General features: G+C 43.0%; 1 protein-coding gene and 1 pseudogene across 17 annotated transcripts in view; one reads left to right on the top strand and one right to left on the bottom strand.

Moving 5' to 3' along the window:
* Positions 1-5,272, top strand: part of A4GALT (alpha 1,4-galactosyltransferase (P blood group)) — a 28,235-nt gene extending 22,963 nt beyond the window's left edge. For 13 of the 17 annotated variants that reach the window (XM_041464695.1, XM_041464699.1, XM_041464696.1 and 10 more), the window contains one exon: positions 148-5,272. In XM_041464695.1, coding sequence (XP_041320629.1) covers positions 151-1,284 — 1,134 coding nt within the window. In that variant the 5' untranslated portion in view covers positions 148-150 and the 3' untranslated portion in view covers positions 1,285-5,272. The remainder of the gene's footprint in view (positions 1-147) is intronic. The other 4 variants (XM_041464710.1, XM_041464707.1, XM_041464709.1 and 1 more) reach the window with 1 other exon arrangement.
* Positions 3,365-17,735, bottom strand: LOC121352109 (annotated as a pseudogene).
* Positions 17,736-18,420: the final 685 nt, after the last annotated feature.

Genomic DNA, 18,420 nt, shown 5'->3' on the forward strand with positions numbered 1-18,420 from the left:
AGTTCTAGAGGGTGACAGATGAGTTCTCTAATGGTGTTCCCAGAGTTTGTTGTGCATCGCTATGAAGGTGAGACACACACCTATGAAGGAAGGCTCATATTCTGCTGCCTCATCTGTCAGGTTTTTTCTCTTTTTCCTTCCCTTCAGATCATGACAGCTGTCCCGGGAGAGCAAGCTCTGGCTGGAGAGAGAATGCTTAGGATGCCCAGCTGCCTCCTAAAAGTGACCAGGGTGGTGCTGAGCCACAGACTCTGTGCCCTGTTTATCCTCATCTTTGTGTTCGTATCCTTTGCCTACCACAAGTTGTACTGGGGCATCTGGGAGGACCCAAAGAGCAGCGGCCCCACCTACAGCGTGTCTGCTGAGATGAGCTGTGCTCACTATGTGCCTTCTGCCCTTGACATTGCTGGTGGACCCTCTCCTTCCACAGGAAAGGTGTTTTTTGTGGAGACCTCAGAGCAAACTGCCCCAAGTTACCTGTTCTCGTGCTCTGTGGAGTCAGCGGCCAGGACACACCCCACATCAAGGGTCATGGTGCTCATGAAAGGCGTGGCCAAAGGGAATGCCTCCTTGCCCAAGCACTGGGCTTTCTCCTTGCTGAGTTGCTTCCCCAACGTGGAAATCCAGCCCCTGGACCTGACAGAGCTCTTTTCTGGAACACCTCTGAAAAGGTGGTACTTATGGCCACTGCGGCACTGGGAGCCTCATTTTTTACCGGTCCTGTCTGACGCCTGCAGAATTGTCCTCATGTGGAAATTCGGTGGCATCTACCTGGATACAGACTTCATTGTGCTTAAGAACTTGCAGAACCTCACCAATGCCCTCGGCATTCAGGGTGACGAGGTACTGAATGGAGCCTTTCTATCCTTTAAGGCCAAGCACAAGTTCATGGAGCTTTGCATGAGGGACTTTGTGGAGGACTACAATGGCTGGGTCTGGGGGCACCAGGGCCCAGAGCTCCTAACTCGTGTCTTCAAGAAGTGGTGCTCCATCCAGACTATCAAGAGCATGAGCTGCAGAGGTGTGAGTGCTCTTGCCCGAGAAGTTGTTTATCCTATTCCCTGGCAGGACTGGAAGAAGTTGTTTGAGGCAGTCAGTGCCTTGGAGTTTCAGAAACTCCTTAAGAACACCTATGCAGTGCACATATGGAACAAACTGAGCCACGGGACCAAGTTAGAGATCCCCTCCCAGGCTCTGCTGGCTCAGCTCTATTCCCAGTTCTGCCCTGCCACCTATGCAAAGATGAAACAGGACTCTGAAGAGTTGTCAAGGCATGCAGTATGACCTGGGGGCCCTTGGCTGCAAGGGATGTTCCCCAGGCTGAAGGAAACCAAGTGCCTTTGACCTTCCCCAGAGTTGGTTTCTAGACCCCAGAGCAGGTGTTCTGTGTGACAGCTCTGTGGTTTTGTACCTGATATTCCTGATATCTGCCTCAGATCCCTTGTGTTTCAAATTTACAGCAGTACCTGACTCCAGCCTCTCTTGCTGTCCTCCACAAGACCTGTCACTGCAGGGAAGATTGAACCCATTCATCAGCATCCTTGAGTTGGTCCTCTCTTGGTGTTCTCCAATGGCTCTTCCTGTGAAGCCCAGCCTGAGCAGCCCCTTGTGATGTTTCAACAGCTGTAGGAGCCCCTGCTTTGCTCTCTGCGGCATTTGAAATTTTCAGAGAATATTCTGTGTTGGAAGGGACCCACAGCCATCTTGTGTCCAACCCCTCGCTCTGCCTGGGTACAGCACACTCCCTCAATCCTGCCCTGTGCATGAGAATGTCATACTTGGGGCTGTGAGCCTTCCCTGAGGAGCCTGTTCAGTGCCCCATGACCCTCTGGGGGAAGAACCTTTCCCTGATATCCACCTTAACCATCCCCTGACGCAGCTCCAGCCATTCCCTTGGGTCCTGTTCTTGGTCACATAGAGCAGAGATCACGGCCTGCCCCTCCTCTTCCCCTCGTGAGGAAGCTGCAGAACTGCTGTGAGCTCTGACCTCAGTCTGCTCTTCTCCAGCTGTACACACCAAGTGCCCTCAGCTGCTCCTTGTGTGGCTTCCCCTCCAGGTCCTTCACCATCTTCAAAACCCTACTTTGGAAACTCTCAAACAGCTTTAGATCTTTCTTATGTGGCACCCAAACCCACACACAATATTCAAGGTTAGGCTGCCCCAGCCCAGAGCAGAGTGGGACAATCCCCTCCCTGGCCTGGCCGGTGATGCTGGGTCTGGTGCCCCAGGACAGGGCTGTCCCTTCTGGCTCCAGGGCACTGCTGGCCCATGTCCAACTGGCCATTAACCCCCAGTTCCCTTTCCACAACACTGCTCTCCAGTCTCTCATTCCCAGTCTGTCTGTACATCCAGGGCTGTCCCATCCCAGGTGCAGAATCCAGCCCTTGCCTTTGTTAACTTCACATCATTGGTGATTGCCCAGCCCTGTCATTTGTCCACGGCTCTCTGGAGGGCCTCTTCACCCTTGAGGGAGTCAACAGCTCCTCCCAGTTTTTATCATCTGCAAGCTTACTTGGTATCCCTTGCTGTCCTGCATTCAAGCTTTTTATGAGGATTTTTAAGACAATGGGGCCTAAGACGGTGCCCTGTGGAACCCCACAAGTGACAGGCTGCCAGTCTGCTGTCACCCAGGCACTGTCATTCTTTGTGCTTGACCTGTGAGCAAGTTGCTCAGCCATCACACAATGTGCTTATCCAGCTGTGGGCTGCACACTGAGATTATATCCAAAGCTTTACTGAAATCCAAAATGATTACATCTACTGATGCTTTTTTATTAACTGGGTGGGTGTGGCAGTGGGAGTTTAAAGATATTTGGTCTCTCCCTGCCTATAGCAGTGGGGGTTTGGAGAATATGTTTAGTCTCTGTATAAAGTTGTTTACCCCCGTCTCACCATGGCAGTTATGATAATTCCAGATTTTCCTGTCTATCCTCAAAAATCCTACCCCTGTGGATTGTCTGTCATGATTTGTTACACCCCTTTATCCAGAGAATTTGCTGTCAGTTATGATTTTTCCTTTCTGCCATTGGTATGTGACTTTCCCACTCCAAGTTATGTTTACATCTGTTACCCCAGACCCCTCCTAACTAACCAGATGGTCTCCTCCTGGGATTCCACCTGCCCCCATAAAAACCGCTGTTTTTCTGTGTTTTGCTTTCTTTTGCCAATGTCCCCCTTCGAGCCACAGCACTCCCACGTCTCGCCGGCTCCTGCACGGCACTGCAGCCCCGGCACTGCTCCCATTGCACGAAAGAATAAAGGCAGCTTGGAGAAACAAGCAAAGAGCCCTTCCTTCTTCCTTTGCCTCGATTCTTAGACATGGGTTCACATTTATCAGCCGCTCGTGGCAGTCTGGGATCCCAGTCACTGGCCGAACCACAATCCTGCCTGCCAGCGGCTGAGTTGGGATGTGGTCCCTCCTGGTGCACATGCCAAAAGCGAAGGGGGATCAGAGCGCATGGGCAACTGGTGCCACCGCTCCTTCTGCGATTTGGACGCCATGTCAGATGGGTTATCTTAGCATAAAAGGAAATTAGTTTTGACAAGCAGGACTTTCCTCTCATGGAGATGTGCTGGCTGTGACCAATGACTGTGTTGTCCTTCAGGTGTTTTTCACTACCTCCCAGAATAATCATCTCCTTAATTTTACCAGGCACTGGAGTTCGACTGACAGGCCTGTAGCTTCCAGGGTCATCCTTCTTGCCCTCTTTGAAAACTGGGACCTCTCCAGATTATCAAGACTGTTCAAAAATTATCAAGAGATGCCTCATGATGATATCAGCCAGCTCTTTGTGTATTCTCACATTAATGCCATCATACCCCATAGACCTACAGGGATCCATCTGCAGCAGCAGATTCCTCACACCTTCAGGGTTAACTCAGCGTTTATCATTCTCATAGTCACAGTCCTCAAGCTGAGGCTGCTGGGACCTCCTTAGTCGATCACCCGTGTTGAAGACAGGCAAAGAAAGCATTAAACATCTCTACCTTGTCCGTGGTGCTGTTTGTGAGGAGGCCATCCTCATCCTGTAATGGGCTGATGTCATTTGAGCACTGCCTTTTGCCATTAATGTATTTTTAAACCCTCTTTTTATTGTTCCCCACATTTCTGGTGGCTTCAGCTGCAGTGGAGCTTTGGTCAAACAAGTTCTCCCCCAACAGCAGTAAGCAGCATCTCCATATTCCTTCCACATCACCTGACCTTGACTCCACTGGGCATACCCCTTCCTTTTTTTCCTTATCTCCAAAAGAAGATTCCTGTTCAGCTAAAGTGGCCTTCTACCTCATCGGCTTGATTTCCAATTTTTAGGAATTAGCTGTTCCTGTGCCCTCAGGAGCTGGTGCTTAAAATGTGACCACAGCACTGATGGACCCCAGGACCTTCAAAAGCATTTTCCCAGCTGTGTTGGTTCTCAAATAAATTCTCAAATCTCAAAATCTCAAATTTTGAGAAAAAAACCCTCAAATTTTTTTTCTCAAAATCTCAAATTCAAGATCTCAAAAATCTCAAATTGATGAACCAAAACCACTACAACAGGGGACTTTATTTGGTTCCCTGAGCAGCCTGAAGTCACTTCTTCCCATGTCCATGGCTGAAGTTTTGTTGGCACTTCTCCTGTCACCAGAGATTTTAAACTCAATGGCTTCATAGTCACTGTGGCCAAGACAGCCACCAATCTCTACTCAAGAGGATCACAAGATCCTCTCTGTTGGCAAGCAACAAATCAAGGAGGGAGGGAATCTTTCCAAGCCAGCCCTCTTAGTACCCATAGCATGAAGCTGTCATCCAGGTGTTTCAGGAATACATAGGGAGTATATGAAAATTTTGTTAGAGAAACAGAAAATATTTTAAGGCCTGCTGTGGATCTGATGACCATCTCCCTACCTAAGTGTGTTCCCTGTGTGTCCAAGTCATTGTATTGTAATAATGCATTTGAAATTAACCTCTTATGGAATGAGAAGAGGAGACTAAAACATCCTGGAGTTCTGCCTGTGCCAAATCAAAGTTTCTGTCTGGAAGGTAAAGTGTAAGCAAAGTGTGGTTATTGCTGTTTTAGATATGCAGTGACTGAAAAATAAGAGAAATATGTATATCAATTTTAATAGAACCTTTTCCTAAATGCCATTATTTGCTGAAAAGTACAGCGCTATCATGCAGAAGGGAAGACTGATGTAATTTAGATGTAAGTTTAATGTGAGCAGGAGTATGTTTAACAGTTTCTCAGACAGTGTCACAGCACACTACTTATTAAACACTCCATTGCAGACCAAGAGACGGAGTCATCTATTTTTACTTGAAATTAGTTGTATAAAACAACATATTAACTTTGCTCTCTGGTCCTGTCCACCCCCCATCCATTCCTCCTCTCTCCACCACTCCTTGTTTCCCTTGATTTAAAGAATAAAGTTTCCTGCTCACTCCACTAATCTTCACTAGTGGTGCTGAGAAGTACTGGATATGCTGTTCCAATATGTGGAACAACTGAGCAGTACTGGATATGCTGTTCCAATATGTGGAACAACTGAGCAGTACTGGATATGCTGTTCAAATGTGGTGCCCGTGGCGCCAGACAACCATCTGTAGCTTGTACTCATCTATCTTCACTGTTTCATGTGTGACTTTCTTCAGACAGCAGGAAAATGACTGTGTAAAGGGCAAATTCAAACTCCAGGCTGCCACCAATAAAGGTGCTTCCGACTGGCTTGACTGAACCCTTCCAGCTGAACTGGATGGTCAAAACTTGGTCATCTTTATCAGGCTGAAAGCACAAACGAAACAACAGAATAATCTCCAACACAGCTGTGACTGGACAGATAGAATTTCTGATTCCAGATTTTTGAGAGCTTTGTAAGATTTAGTCATCCTTGGTGTCTTGGTGTGCTTGGGCTATAGCTGGGCACTATCTTTTCCCTGACCTCTGGAGCATACATGACCATTTATCCCAGCTAAGCCTCAGCAGTGTTGCAATTCTGTAAACACCAGCACTACTTTTTAAAATAGTTTTTGCAAAAAAAGAAACTGGAAGACATGTCATTATTCATTCTTCTTATATACAGTTATGTACTGTATATACTTATTGCGGTTCAAAACACTGAGCCTATAATTGCATTATTACACTTCTTTCATTGCAACTTTTATCTCTGGATCCATTTGTTTTACTTGCAAAGGCCTCCAAAGGCTTGTTCTTACCCTGGTTTTGTTCTTCCAAGATACGTATCCCTTTTCTGATTGCACTTTTCCTGAAGGTAAAATTGCACCCAGTTGTGCAAACCTAAGATCTCTTTACCATGCCTTGTTTCTCCAACAAAAACATGTTCAAAACCACAAGAATCAGGTCTGTAATGAAGAAGAAAAGAAAAAAAAAAAAAGAATATATAGGTATTTTATATGTTTCATAGAGCCATAGGATGGTTTGGAAGGGATGTTAAAGCCCATCTCATTCCAACCCCCTGCCATGGGCAGAGACACCTTCCACTATCCCAGGTTGCTCCAAGCTCCATCCAGCCTGACCTTGAACATGTCCAGGGATGGGGCAGCCACAGCTTCTCTGGGCAACCTGTGCCAGGGCCTCACCACCCTCACAGGGAAGAATTTCTTCCTCATATCCAATCTAAACCCACTCTCTGTCATTCTAAAGCTATTCTGAAGCTGTTTTCCAGCTCTACATGCAGCAGATGGCACTCAGGCTTTCATTTACCTAAGTCAGAATAGCACAGAGATTATCAGTGCCCACACTCATCAAACATACCTGTCTCCTCCTTTCCTGGCATAGAGCTGGAAGCAGATGTCATAAAGCTGATGGTTTGGCCTTGCTAGGTTTTTTTTCAGCAGATAATCATGAGCTAGCTGAAGGGTAGAAAACCAAGATACATATACAGTTTACTTTTTAAATCAGTGTTTTCAGTGACAAAAAAGATCTGTGTTACTCACTCTCATGACTTCCATTGCTAAGATAGCATCAAGGAAACAATTGTTTTCAACTATTTCTTCTGGAGCCACTACTTCTGCTACACCAGTTGATGTCATATAGTTGTCCAATAAGGAAATAAAGGCTGTAGAAAAAGAGAAATTTTCAGTCTGCTCATATGCCTGATCCAGACATTAGAGTGCCACCACAAAAAGCCACTATAGAGTATGCCTTGACAGCCCTTAGAGAAAGCCATGCCTTTATGTGTCAGATTCTACTCTCAGGTATACTGTTAGGTGTAGGCCTCAAGGTGACATAAGGCCAGATCACTGCTGTACTTTTTATAGTCCTTTTTAAAGATAAACAGCTACTGAGCTTCCTTATGGAGCCAAGTGCTGAAGTAATAATGACCTTCTACCAAAACAAATCACATTATAGACACAAGCTTAGGACCTTGAGCTATGCTGGCACAAGGTTTTGTGGGCATTATTTCAGTAGAGGAATAATAGAGCATAAACCTATATCGGATGTCTTGAGCTTGAGAAAAATTAGGAAAGGAAACATACATTCACAGACATGGCTGAAGTATAGCTCCCAACAGAAATGCAAAACCTAGCTGTGGGTCTGGTACTATCTGAAAGAGCTTGGAAGTTGTGAGTAAAGGAGAAAAGATGAAGTTGGTGTCTTTTTCAATGCATAGAATCTTAGAATGGTTTGGGTTGGAAGAGACCTTAAAATCACCCAGTTCAAACTCCCTGTCATGGTCAGGGACACCATCCACTATCCCAGGCTGCTCAGAGCCCCATCCAGTCTGGCCTTGGACACTGCCAGGGCTGGGGCAGCCACAGCTTCTCTGGACAAACTATTCACCATTATGTCCCAACTGCCCTCATAGGGAAGAATTTGTTTCTAAATTCTAATCTTAACCTTTTCTCTGTCAGTGTGAAGCCATTCCCTCTAGTCCTGCCACTCCAGGCCGGATTCCCACAATTCCCCTTCTCTGTTGACCCTAAAAGAAACGTTCAAAACTGTGTCATCTACTACTTGCGTTTCATAGCCTTATTATAACATTTTTGCTTACTATCTTCTTGAGGCTTATTCTTGCGGACACTAATCATTGCTATGTTATAGCACAGCAACTTAATGCTGTGAAGGCTTAGTCAGTGAAAAGATATGAATCACGTCTGACAATAGTTATGAGTCATTGTTCAAAAAACTCTTGCCGATTCCAGGGTCTTAACTCAAAACCTTCTTCTATTTTTATACCTTCATCCGTCATTTCCGTGAGATTTTGAACACTCTCTGTGCTTCTACTTCCTTCTTCTCTCTCCACAAAAACTCAAATTTCTAGATGCAAAATAATGGGGAGTAACATTAAACTTTGGAGGATCATCTTTTCGCCAAGCACTAGCTATGAAGGTAAAGCAAAAGTCCATTGTTAGAGAAACAAAGATTTCCAATTCTTGGGGTTCAGAAGCTGCCCTGGGAAGTTTTTTGGCCCAAACGTTCCAATTTAATGTGGGATTGTTTCCATTGTTAATTTCACCTGGCTTACCATTGGATTGTTTTTTGACCAAAGGCAACTCTTTTACTGGCACACTAACCAGACAGGTTGAGAAAGGTTTTTCTGGTTCCGAATTAGACAAACATATATTATCCGAGCCAGCTGCCTTGGCTAAGGTCAACTCAAACATTTGTTTTAGGTTGTTCCACAGGCAAATCTGCATGACAAAAAACAATTAAAACCCACCAATACCAACATACAATTTGCATTTGCTTCATCTTATTCATGAGCTAAGTTTTGGCTGAATCCTTACATAGATATCAATTTTTAAAATTTTGCTTTCAACAAAAACAAAAACCCAAACTTTTGCCAAAAGTCAGCTCTATGAAACAAACATTTGACATACAATTGACACACTTATAAATAACATTAACACAAAATCAGAGTTGCAGGTTCCACCCATGTACAAGGAACGTCAGGCGTGACCCGGGATCTCTGCTCGGCTCACGTCTGCGTACTTGCTTCCTCGGTTCTGGACTCGTCGACACGTTCCAGGGTGCGATATGGTTTGACATTTTTGGCTGGGACCACTTAATTCCAGCACCTGTAGAGAAAGAAGCATACCCTTTGCTCCAGGTTATTAATCGGAAAGGACCTTCAATTTGTCCAGACTCACGGTTCCTAATTATAAACGGGTGGGTTTTCTTTCCGTTTCACCTGTGTGTTATTTGAAAAATGCCTAAAAATCGGTGAATCAGGTTCTGCAAACGAACTGTTTAGGAAATTAAAAACATACAAAGCTTTGTTCAGCCTCATCTAAGGTGTGACCTCCGCTATTTTGTTTGTAATAGTTTGTGAGCTGGGTAGTGAATAGAATAAATATTTGAGAAGTTTAAGAAAGCAAATTGTAAATTATTAGAATTTTGTATTGTTTAATTAAGATAATTTTTTTAATGGTAAATAGATAATTGTAAATTTTTGTTTTGTTAAAGTTAATAATTTGGTTTTGGTTTTAATTATAATTTGTGTAATTATTTTTAAGATTGTGAAAATAGTTTTTGGAGATTTGTAGGGAAGAAAAATTTATTTTATTCTTAATAAAGGATTTGGTTTAGAAGGGTTTTATTGAAAAATGAGATTATAAATTTGTATTTTTTTTCTTAAAACTGTAAAAAAGAAAGGTTTTTTAGGAATGTAGCGATGAGTTTGTCTTTTTTGGAGAGTTTTTGTGATCTTGTTGAGAGTTGTATGAGTTTCAGGGGTTAAGGTTTTTGGAGAAGTGATGTCGTAGTTTTTTCTCAGCAAACTGAGAAGTGGATTTAGTTTATTGTTGGTGATTTTTAAAGTAGGTTTGATTTTATTGATTTTTCTCAAAAGTTGTAAGTTTTGTAGGTTGTTGACACTGGTTTGGATCTGTATCTTTTGCGGTGTTATTGTTGTTTTAGTTATCTTTTATTTCACATACTTCTAGGGTGGAACTTTTTGGATTTTTGTTGTAGACATTTTAAGTTTAGTTTTTTGGATTTCAGCGACAACACAAGCATGGGTTTGTTTTATTTCTTCTTGCGTTGAAGTTGTGATGAGTAAATTATCTATGTAGTGTAGAATCATGGATTTTGGAAACTTTTGTCGAGTAGGAGATAAAGCTTGGGTGACGAAATATTGACAAATTATAGGTGAGTTTTTAATCTTTTGCGGTAGTGATTTTTAGTGATATTTTTGTATGGGGTTTTTTCGATTGATGATGGGAACAGAAAAAGTAAATTTTGGAGTATCATCAGATGAAGTGGAATGTGGAAAAAACAGTCCTTTAAATCAATGATGACAAGAGGTTAGTGTTTTGGGATTATTGGTAAAGAGGGGAGTTTAGGTTGAAGGGATTCTGTGTTTTTGATTACTTCATTGATTTTCTTCAGGTTATGAAGCAACTTTCAGGAGTCTGATGTTTTCTTGTGGATGACGAAGATTGGTGAATTCTAGGGACTGTTTGTTGGGATGATGTGACTTTGTTGTAATTGTTCCTTTACTAATTTATTAAGGATATTTAATTTTTTTTTTTTTTTTTTTTTTTTTTTTTTTTTTTTTTTTTTTGGTTAGAGGCTATTGATTAATCTATATAGGATGATTAGTTTTTTAGGTAAGCTTTAAAGTGGCAGGTTTCGACGTAGTTGTTATTACAGGTTTACTTTTAGTTTTGCTCTTTATTGGGATAGGATGTCTCTTTTTTAGACAGTGAGAGGTTTTTGAACAACAAAAGGATGTACTGCTGTAGTCTTTTTTTTAGGACCTGTAATGTTAATTATGGATGCACTTTGCAGACACACAGTAGCACTTCTAATTCTGGTGAGGGAACTTGAAGGAGCTACCAAATTTTAATCATTAGGTTAGAACATGTGAGAAATTACAGTGACATCTGCGCCAGTATCCGGCATGCCTGTAACATAAATTGTTTTACTACAGTGAGTCAGGCTACAAGTCAATTGACGTCGGTCATGGTCTAAGCATTGCACATAAAAGACTTCTGAATTTGAGGTACTAGAAGGTACAGACACAATTGAATTCTTTGGAAAGTTGTTTTGTTTGTGGGTATTCATAGGTGATAGAAATGCAATAGCAATGGGTGTTTTTGGAGGGATTACTATAGGAACCTCAAGTGCAAGAGCTAAAATCATTAGCTCTTCATTAGAGTTTACTGAGACAATAGTAGGAAGAATTGAGAGTCTAAGAAATTTGTTATTGATTTTGTTTAGAATTAAAAAATCTTGTCTTTGTTGAAAAGGATTGACAAGTCTAGTAGGAATGTTCACCCAGCATAAATTATTCAATAGAGGAATTAGTTTTGAGGAGGCTAATTTGAGCTTTGCACTTGAGGATATTGAGCTGGAACCATTTGAGGATTGGTTGATTGAGGCACAAATGACTGAGGTACCAACACCATTTGATTGGGACTTGGTTGCCAGGGGGTACCACTACTTGTGTCTGAGCGCGGTGATAATGCGCGCTGTTGCTGAAGTTTAATGATAAAGGCTTGCTATCGATATCAAAATGAGAGTGACAATGCTTAGCAAGATGTTTCTCTTTTCAGCATTGAGGGTAGATAGAAAGTTGTTTTGGTGGAAATGTTCTCGTACAACAATCTTTTTTAACATGACTTGGTTTACTACAAGCAAAGCAACAAGGCTTTTTATCAGTTTAACTGCACAGAGTTAACAGAATTTTCTCAAAGTTTTTATTGTTTTTCTAAGAGCTTTTCAAATTTATCTATTTGTTTTGTCAAATTATTTTCTAATGTTTTTCTTAACACATTGACCTGTAAATTAGCAAGGTGTTGTGGTCTACTCATTCTGCTGCATGATGTTAACATCTGCATAACAGTTGGAGGCTGATCAGGTAAAGTTAACATAATTTTTCTACATTCATCATTAGCATTTACAGAAGCAAGGTTTTGAGCAATGTAAGAACGAGCTTGTTCATCTGGACATTGCCTTTCAACAGCTTGGGTTAGTCTATCTAAAAAAGAACCATAGGATTCTGTTTCACCTTGTTTAATCAACGTATAAGAATTTACATGTGTGTCAGTTGGCTTTACTGAAAATAAGGCTTTCCTAGTAGCATCTTTAATATCTGCTAATACAGTCTGAGGTAAATTTACTGCTTGATTTTCCGCTCTATGGTATGGTGGATTACCTGCTAATTGAACAACATTTAACTCTGCATGATCAGTATTTGCATATTTTTTAACCAACTTATTAAGAAGTTTTTTTCTATTGTAATTCTCATAGCAGATATTGTGAATTGGTTAAAATCAGAGAAGCCACATTTCGACAATCAGTAGGGACTAAATCATAAGAATTAAAAGTACTTTTCAGCACACTATTAAAATAAGGAGAAGAGAACTCACTTTCTTTCAAAGCTTGACATAATTTCTTTATGTCATGGTAAGTAAGACTTTCATATCTTGGGTTAGCATCATTATGACTGTATCATATAGGTAATGTAAGGAGTTGTTTCTTTGAGTCCAAATTTTTTTCTAATTGTTGATTAATATTAGACCAGTTAGGTAGCCTTAAAGGAGGGTCGGGACTGGAACTGATAGTTTCTCTGACGGCAGCTGTTTTGGGAACTTTGTTAGTGTCTGAATTTTTGGCAGGGGCGTTGTTGTAGTAACAAACTTTTCTGGGAGCTCTGTCAGTATGGGCGGGAGAACACGCCTCCGAATTCTTGGCAGAGACACCTCAACAACACACTCCCCCTGGAGCCCTGCCAAGAGGGATAGAGGCGGGCTCAGCCAAGGACCACGCCCCCTCTGGAGCCTTGCTAAGAGGGGCCGGGGAGGAGGTATGTTCTCTGGATCGGGGAATAAAGTCAAAATTTGTCTCAGCTTGGCTACTTGTCCTTGAATTTATATCTCTGATAATTTCTGAAGCATTACTGCATGTTTCACACTGTCTCCCTGCTAGCAAATATTCAGCTGGAGGGCTGCCAACATTAGACTGCAAGTTTAAAATGCTATTTTTTCTTTCAGCAACAAATGAGACAGACTTCAAATCCTTCAAAATCTCAGTCTGTGTTTCCACAGAAACCTTTCGAAAATCTCTTACTTTTCTTTTCAGAGCCTCCCTAGGGCTCAACTCCTGGCTGCCGACTGCTGCTTCCATCCTCCCCCCTGCCCTGTTCTCTGAAGGCAGTGCCACATCTACAGCTATTTCATACTCTGTATCAAAAACCTGGTGAGCCATAGAAAAACCTGGCAGTCTTAGCAGAACAATGTACTAGAAAACGATTTTTCCAATGGCAACACACACTGCCTGAACCGAACCCAAGGGGGTGTCTGCCCAAGAAGAGGAAGCAGTGGCAGGAGTGACTCCCACAGCTTCCCGACCAGGTAAAGCAGATCCCAAGCTTGTCTCAGCCACCCCTGCTTGTACAGTTTCAGAACACTTAATTCTTTTATCACAAAACCTCTGCAACAAAAATTCTGAACATATTTCCCAACACGGAAAGAGTTTATTTTTTCCCAGAGGGAGGGGCAAAGGACTGCTCTCAACTGCAGAGATGCTGACAAGCCTGGAAGAAACAGGGGACGCGACCCGAGATGAAAGCTGTTCCGGTTTGCAGCTTCCGGAGGACTCAACACCGTTATCATTCCCGAGAAAAGCACCGGATGCTTCGGAAGTTAAGGAACTCTGAGGGAAGCCCGAAACTTCCACAGAAAAGGATGGTGACTCGGTATTACTTGGATTAAAGAGTCTGAGCAAGATATTTTGTTTTGTTGTTTGGAAATGTCTGTGTTACAATCAGTTTGTTTAAAACACTCTTAACAAAGCCCGAGAAACAGGCATGAGTCTGTTTACAGTCTCGTCTTTTTTGAGAGAGAACAGATTATAGATTTTCTAGTTTATTTGATACCAAAAAACAAAGGTGAAAGCAGACTGCAAATCTATATTTTGAGTGTTCGCTTTTACCCAGACTAATAAGTCTTTCAGTTCATTTTTTGAGATATCTGAACATCCTTTATCCTGTAATATTTTCTCAAGCTGGTAAAAAACATTCCATTCTGTTTTAGATAAATGATTTCCCATTTTTGTAACTCAGGAAGCCTCTAGTAAAAGATGACTTACAAAGACATCAGATGTAGACAACGAGGGGATGAAATATTCCTCCTGTTTAACAACCTGGGTCTCCAGCACTCGAGTTTTTTTCCAAGATTTTCTTTTTTATCCTAATCTAATGTTTTCCTCACAGAGGGGCACCATTTGATGCTGGCTGTTTATATACGGACACAAATGGAACAGGACCACATCTGAATAGCGTTGTGAGCTGTTTATTCAAGCAGCATCAGTCTCATTACATGGCTATGACAACGGATCGATGCGAGCAGCTCGCTATCCAGACAGCAGGCTAAGGAAACTTAATGTTGCAACATACTATAAGATAGTCTCAGACCCAGTCTCAGCCAATCACATAGAGCAAAAGCATATTGACAGTAGTTCTATCCAACCACCTGAAGCACACGTAGCCTCGGTTAAAACAATCGCAGCTTTTTCTTTCATACAATGGTTTGTTTATAAGAGACAAAGCAGAGAGCTCCATTCATATTTAACCTTCTAAATATTTACTAAAATATACTTTTTGCAACTTAGAAAGCCAAACTACACAGCTTTATTGTTCTATTTCTCATGTCTTCGCTACTGCCAATATATCTTTTCTGCTGTTTTAGCATTTCACTATCCTTACTGTCTCTGAGGCCTTGCTTTTTCCCAACTTTCCTAAAATCCTCTAATCCTATAGATTCCCACAATAGAAGATGAGTAGCAGCTTGTTGACATGGGCAAGAGGTACCTAGAGCCTTGTTCTGACAAACAGAGAAATCATATGGGAGAAGTTTTCCCACACACATTTTGGATTGAGGTAGGTACCGCTATTTCGAGTTTATCAGCAACAGGAAATTATCTGTTATAATATGAAGCAACATTGGAGTAAAGTGTGGAAGGAGCTAACAGTGGGCCTGTTAGCTGAAGGAGCAAGAAGCAAAGAAGTAGCTGATAAGGAGCTGTCTTCAAGGCTGTAACCAAGGAGACCAAGAGAAGTGAGGAACAGAAGAAAGATAAGAAGAGAACTTCGCAGCTGGATGGAGTATTTTTAGAAAGTTAGTTAAGTCACTGTAACTTTTCACCAATGGTGTTATGTTGATTTATTGTGGCCAATAGTTAAGGTAGAAGAAGTATAAACTATCACAGAGTGTATAAAAAGTCAGACATATTTCGTATTAAAGAGTTGCCAAATGAGACTGCTTCTGGTCTCTTCGCTGTGTCGTGACTGCCCCGACAACGACAGTAAAGTGTTTGAGTAACATCAGAATAAAGTGTTTGAGTAACACCAGAATAAAGTGAGTTCTTGTGTGAGTACAAAACTGGATTGTGAATATTCTGACCTATTGCAATTTGTAGCCAAAACACATGGTCATGTTTGCACTGCACTGAGCTAGCAAGGACTGAAATGGCTGCTTATGAAATCTCTCACTTCTCCCTCACATTTCCCTGGGACTGGAAGCAACAGTCTTGAAATCTTCACCCACCCTCCTCTGCTACTCCCTGCTCTCCCAGAGAAACAAAGGAATTTCTCAAATTCCTCCCTTATTCCCCTAAGAATGACTTGGGACCTGTCTCCCTTTCTCCCTTGCTGCAAGTCACCCAGACCACACCACAAGCTGTCATTCACACACTGAAACACACAGAGTGGAGCAGAACATCTGTAGTGCTGCTCAAAATGTGGTTATCACTGAATTCAGACTGTTTCTCAGGGTGTCGTCTTTTTGGGCCTTGAAAACATCCAGAGATGGAGATTTCACAGCTTCTCTGGGTATCCTGTTCCTTTGTCTTTGTTGAATTTCATGATGTTCCTTCCTTAGCATATTCCTTCAGCCTGCCTATGTCCAGTGGAAGAGAAGCCCTGCATCTGAGCATACCAACTTCATCACCACAGTTTGCTGTCATCTGAAAAACTGGAAGGGTTGCATGCTAGTTCCTCCTCCAGCTCACAGTCACAGAGATGAAATATTACAGGACCCAAGACAGACTCCTGAGAGATACCACTTGTAACCAAAGTCCAGGTAAGTATGAACCATTTGTGTTCTCTGTACCATTCCCTCTCCTAAGGGATGCTTTCCCCATTGGACATGACAAAGCACAGGCAACTTTTTAAGCAAAAAGCACTCTTGCAGGCACCTTTTCCTGCAGCACCATATCCTTGGAGGTTCCAGCCGGGCTGCGCCCGGTGGACTGCCTTGGCCAGGATAGTCTCAGTAGAGGCTCAGAGTTGGTCCGATCTCCCAAGTCATTCCCAGCTGCAGGCAGCCAAGCAAGCTCAAGTGGTTTTCAGCTCTTTAGCTCTGTGTGATTATCAGCTCTTTTGCTTGCTTGTGGCCGTAGCAGCAGACGCAGGGAGAGAGAGGAGAAGGCTGTTTGACGATTCCGCAGGATTTATTAGGGTCTTCCATGAAGGGTCTCAGTGACAGCTCTTCTGCTGAACCAGGCAGAATTAGGGGTTTTTATACCCTACAGGGGTTTTGGAAACTGTCCAATAGAAAGGGTCAGGGAAAAGTGACCTATAGGCTTACAGAGAGATAAGCAGGGTCCGAAAGGCGGAAGAGAGGGGCTTCTAAGGCCCGAGTCATCGTGACTTGGCATTTCCTAGCTCAGGCTTCTGACCTCCAAGGAGGCCTTGCAGGCCCTGGGCCTGCTACAGCACCACACTCCCCTTAATCCTGACTTGGCAATTGGTTACCTGCACATCAATTGTGTAGTCTTTCCCAGGCCTAAGGCGGTGAACATCTGCATCGCACATCTCGCTGAAAAGCTTGGAAAGTTCACGATTTAAGGCCTTCCTGCCAAGAAATATAGAGGAATACATGTAAGGCACAAAAGAAGTCACATGGTGTTATTTCTGCAAGTCACTCCTAGAGTCTTCTAATGACTTCCATGTTCTGGATATCAGCCTAGCATCAAGTTTCTCTTTCTCCCCACACCTTCCTGTCAGTGCCGCTGTAAAAACCACATTACTTATGGTCCACATTCCTTTTTAAAGAATGCAGGTAACCTGTAAGGAAACCCGAGTCTTCCCTTAGATTGTCAGACAACCAAATTCTTCTTGGTAAGTTCCTGTGGTTTTCCATGCAATGAAACAAAAAGGAAGATGGTGGTGTTTCATTCCCAAGGATTCTGTGCACAAATCAGAGGCAAGAAGGAGATTGTTCCCAGCATGCAGCAACACTGCAACAGAACAGGAAGCAAAAATTTCTCCCTATGATGCTTTTCTTGCAGCAATCTTATAAACTCTTCCCTTCTTCCTTCAAGCAAGATTCCACACAGAATGTTTTCCTTTGCCATGGGATTATCCCAGTATAAAGGTAGTGGTGAAAAAGGGTAAGTAAGGCTCTAAACGCCATGTCTGCATACAATAATAATGCCTCGTGCACTGATCTCTGCACATACCTACTGTTGTAGTGTGCTTTTATACTTTGTAATACTTTGTAATAGTTTTTATTTTGTATCCCCTTATTTTCCCCAGATGATGTACCCCTTTTTGTACCCCCTTCCTCTACCTGTGTAACCATTCTCCTGTGTTGAGATCATCCCCCAAATCCCCGCCCTGGCTCTCTGTCAGTCTCTCAGCATCCCATCCCTTCTATCTAGAACTTTCGGTCAAAGCCGTCGAGTGATTTGCCCGAAGCCAGGGGTCAGCCCCCCAAGGATGATGTTATACGCTATCCCAAATGTCCATCCCTAAGGCTGCATCCCTGGAGGGTCTTTATTGGTCAGCAAATGTATCTTACCCAAGCTTCTCCTTCCCTAATTTTTAATGGAGTTTTGTCCTGCATAATAGTGTACAGTTTTCAGAAGTTTGTCTATTCGTCTATCAACAAAATTTAGGTAGGGTTGTGTGTTGGTTTTGCATGGCCTGGTTTTTGGTAGCTGGGGGGGCAGAGATGTGACTTCTGTGAGAAGCTGCTAGGACCTTCCACTGTGTCCAGCAGAGCCAATTCCTGGTGGCTCTGAAGATGGACATGCTGCTGGCCAAGGCTGGGCCAGATAGAGGTGATGGTAAGGCCTCTGTGATAACAGATTTAAAAAGAAAATCAACATAAATTGGGCACAGTTCTACTCCTAGCCAAAGAAGAGGAGGAAGTGAGAATATGTGATGGAAACAACATGGTGACACCAAGGTCAGTGCAGAAGCCGGGGAGGAGGTGCTCCAGGCACCGGAGCCGAGGTTCCTCTGCAGGCTGTGGTGAGATCATGGTGAAGCAGCTGTGCCCCTGCAGTACATGGGGATCCACGGGGATGCAGAGATTCACCCACAGTCTGTGGGGGAGGTGCCCACACTGGAGCTGGTGGATGCCTGGAGGAGGCTGTGATTCAATGGAAGACCCACTGGAGACAGGGAGCCCTTGCTCCTAAGCTGGAACAGCCTGTCCTTGGCCGAGTGCACCCTGTGGAAAGAGAGAC

The sequence above is a fragment of the Pyrgilauda ruficollis genome, unplaced genomic scaffold (assembly GCF_017590135.1).
Source record: "Pyrgilauda ruficollis isolate IOZ18807 unplaced genomic scaffold, ASM1759013v1 scaffold183, whole genome shotgun sequence".
In the NCBI taxonomy this organism is placed as follows: domain Eukaryota; kingdom Metazoa; phylum Chordata; class Aves; order Passeriformes; family Passeridae; genus Pyrgilauda; species Pyrgilauda ruficollis.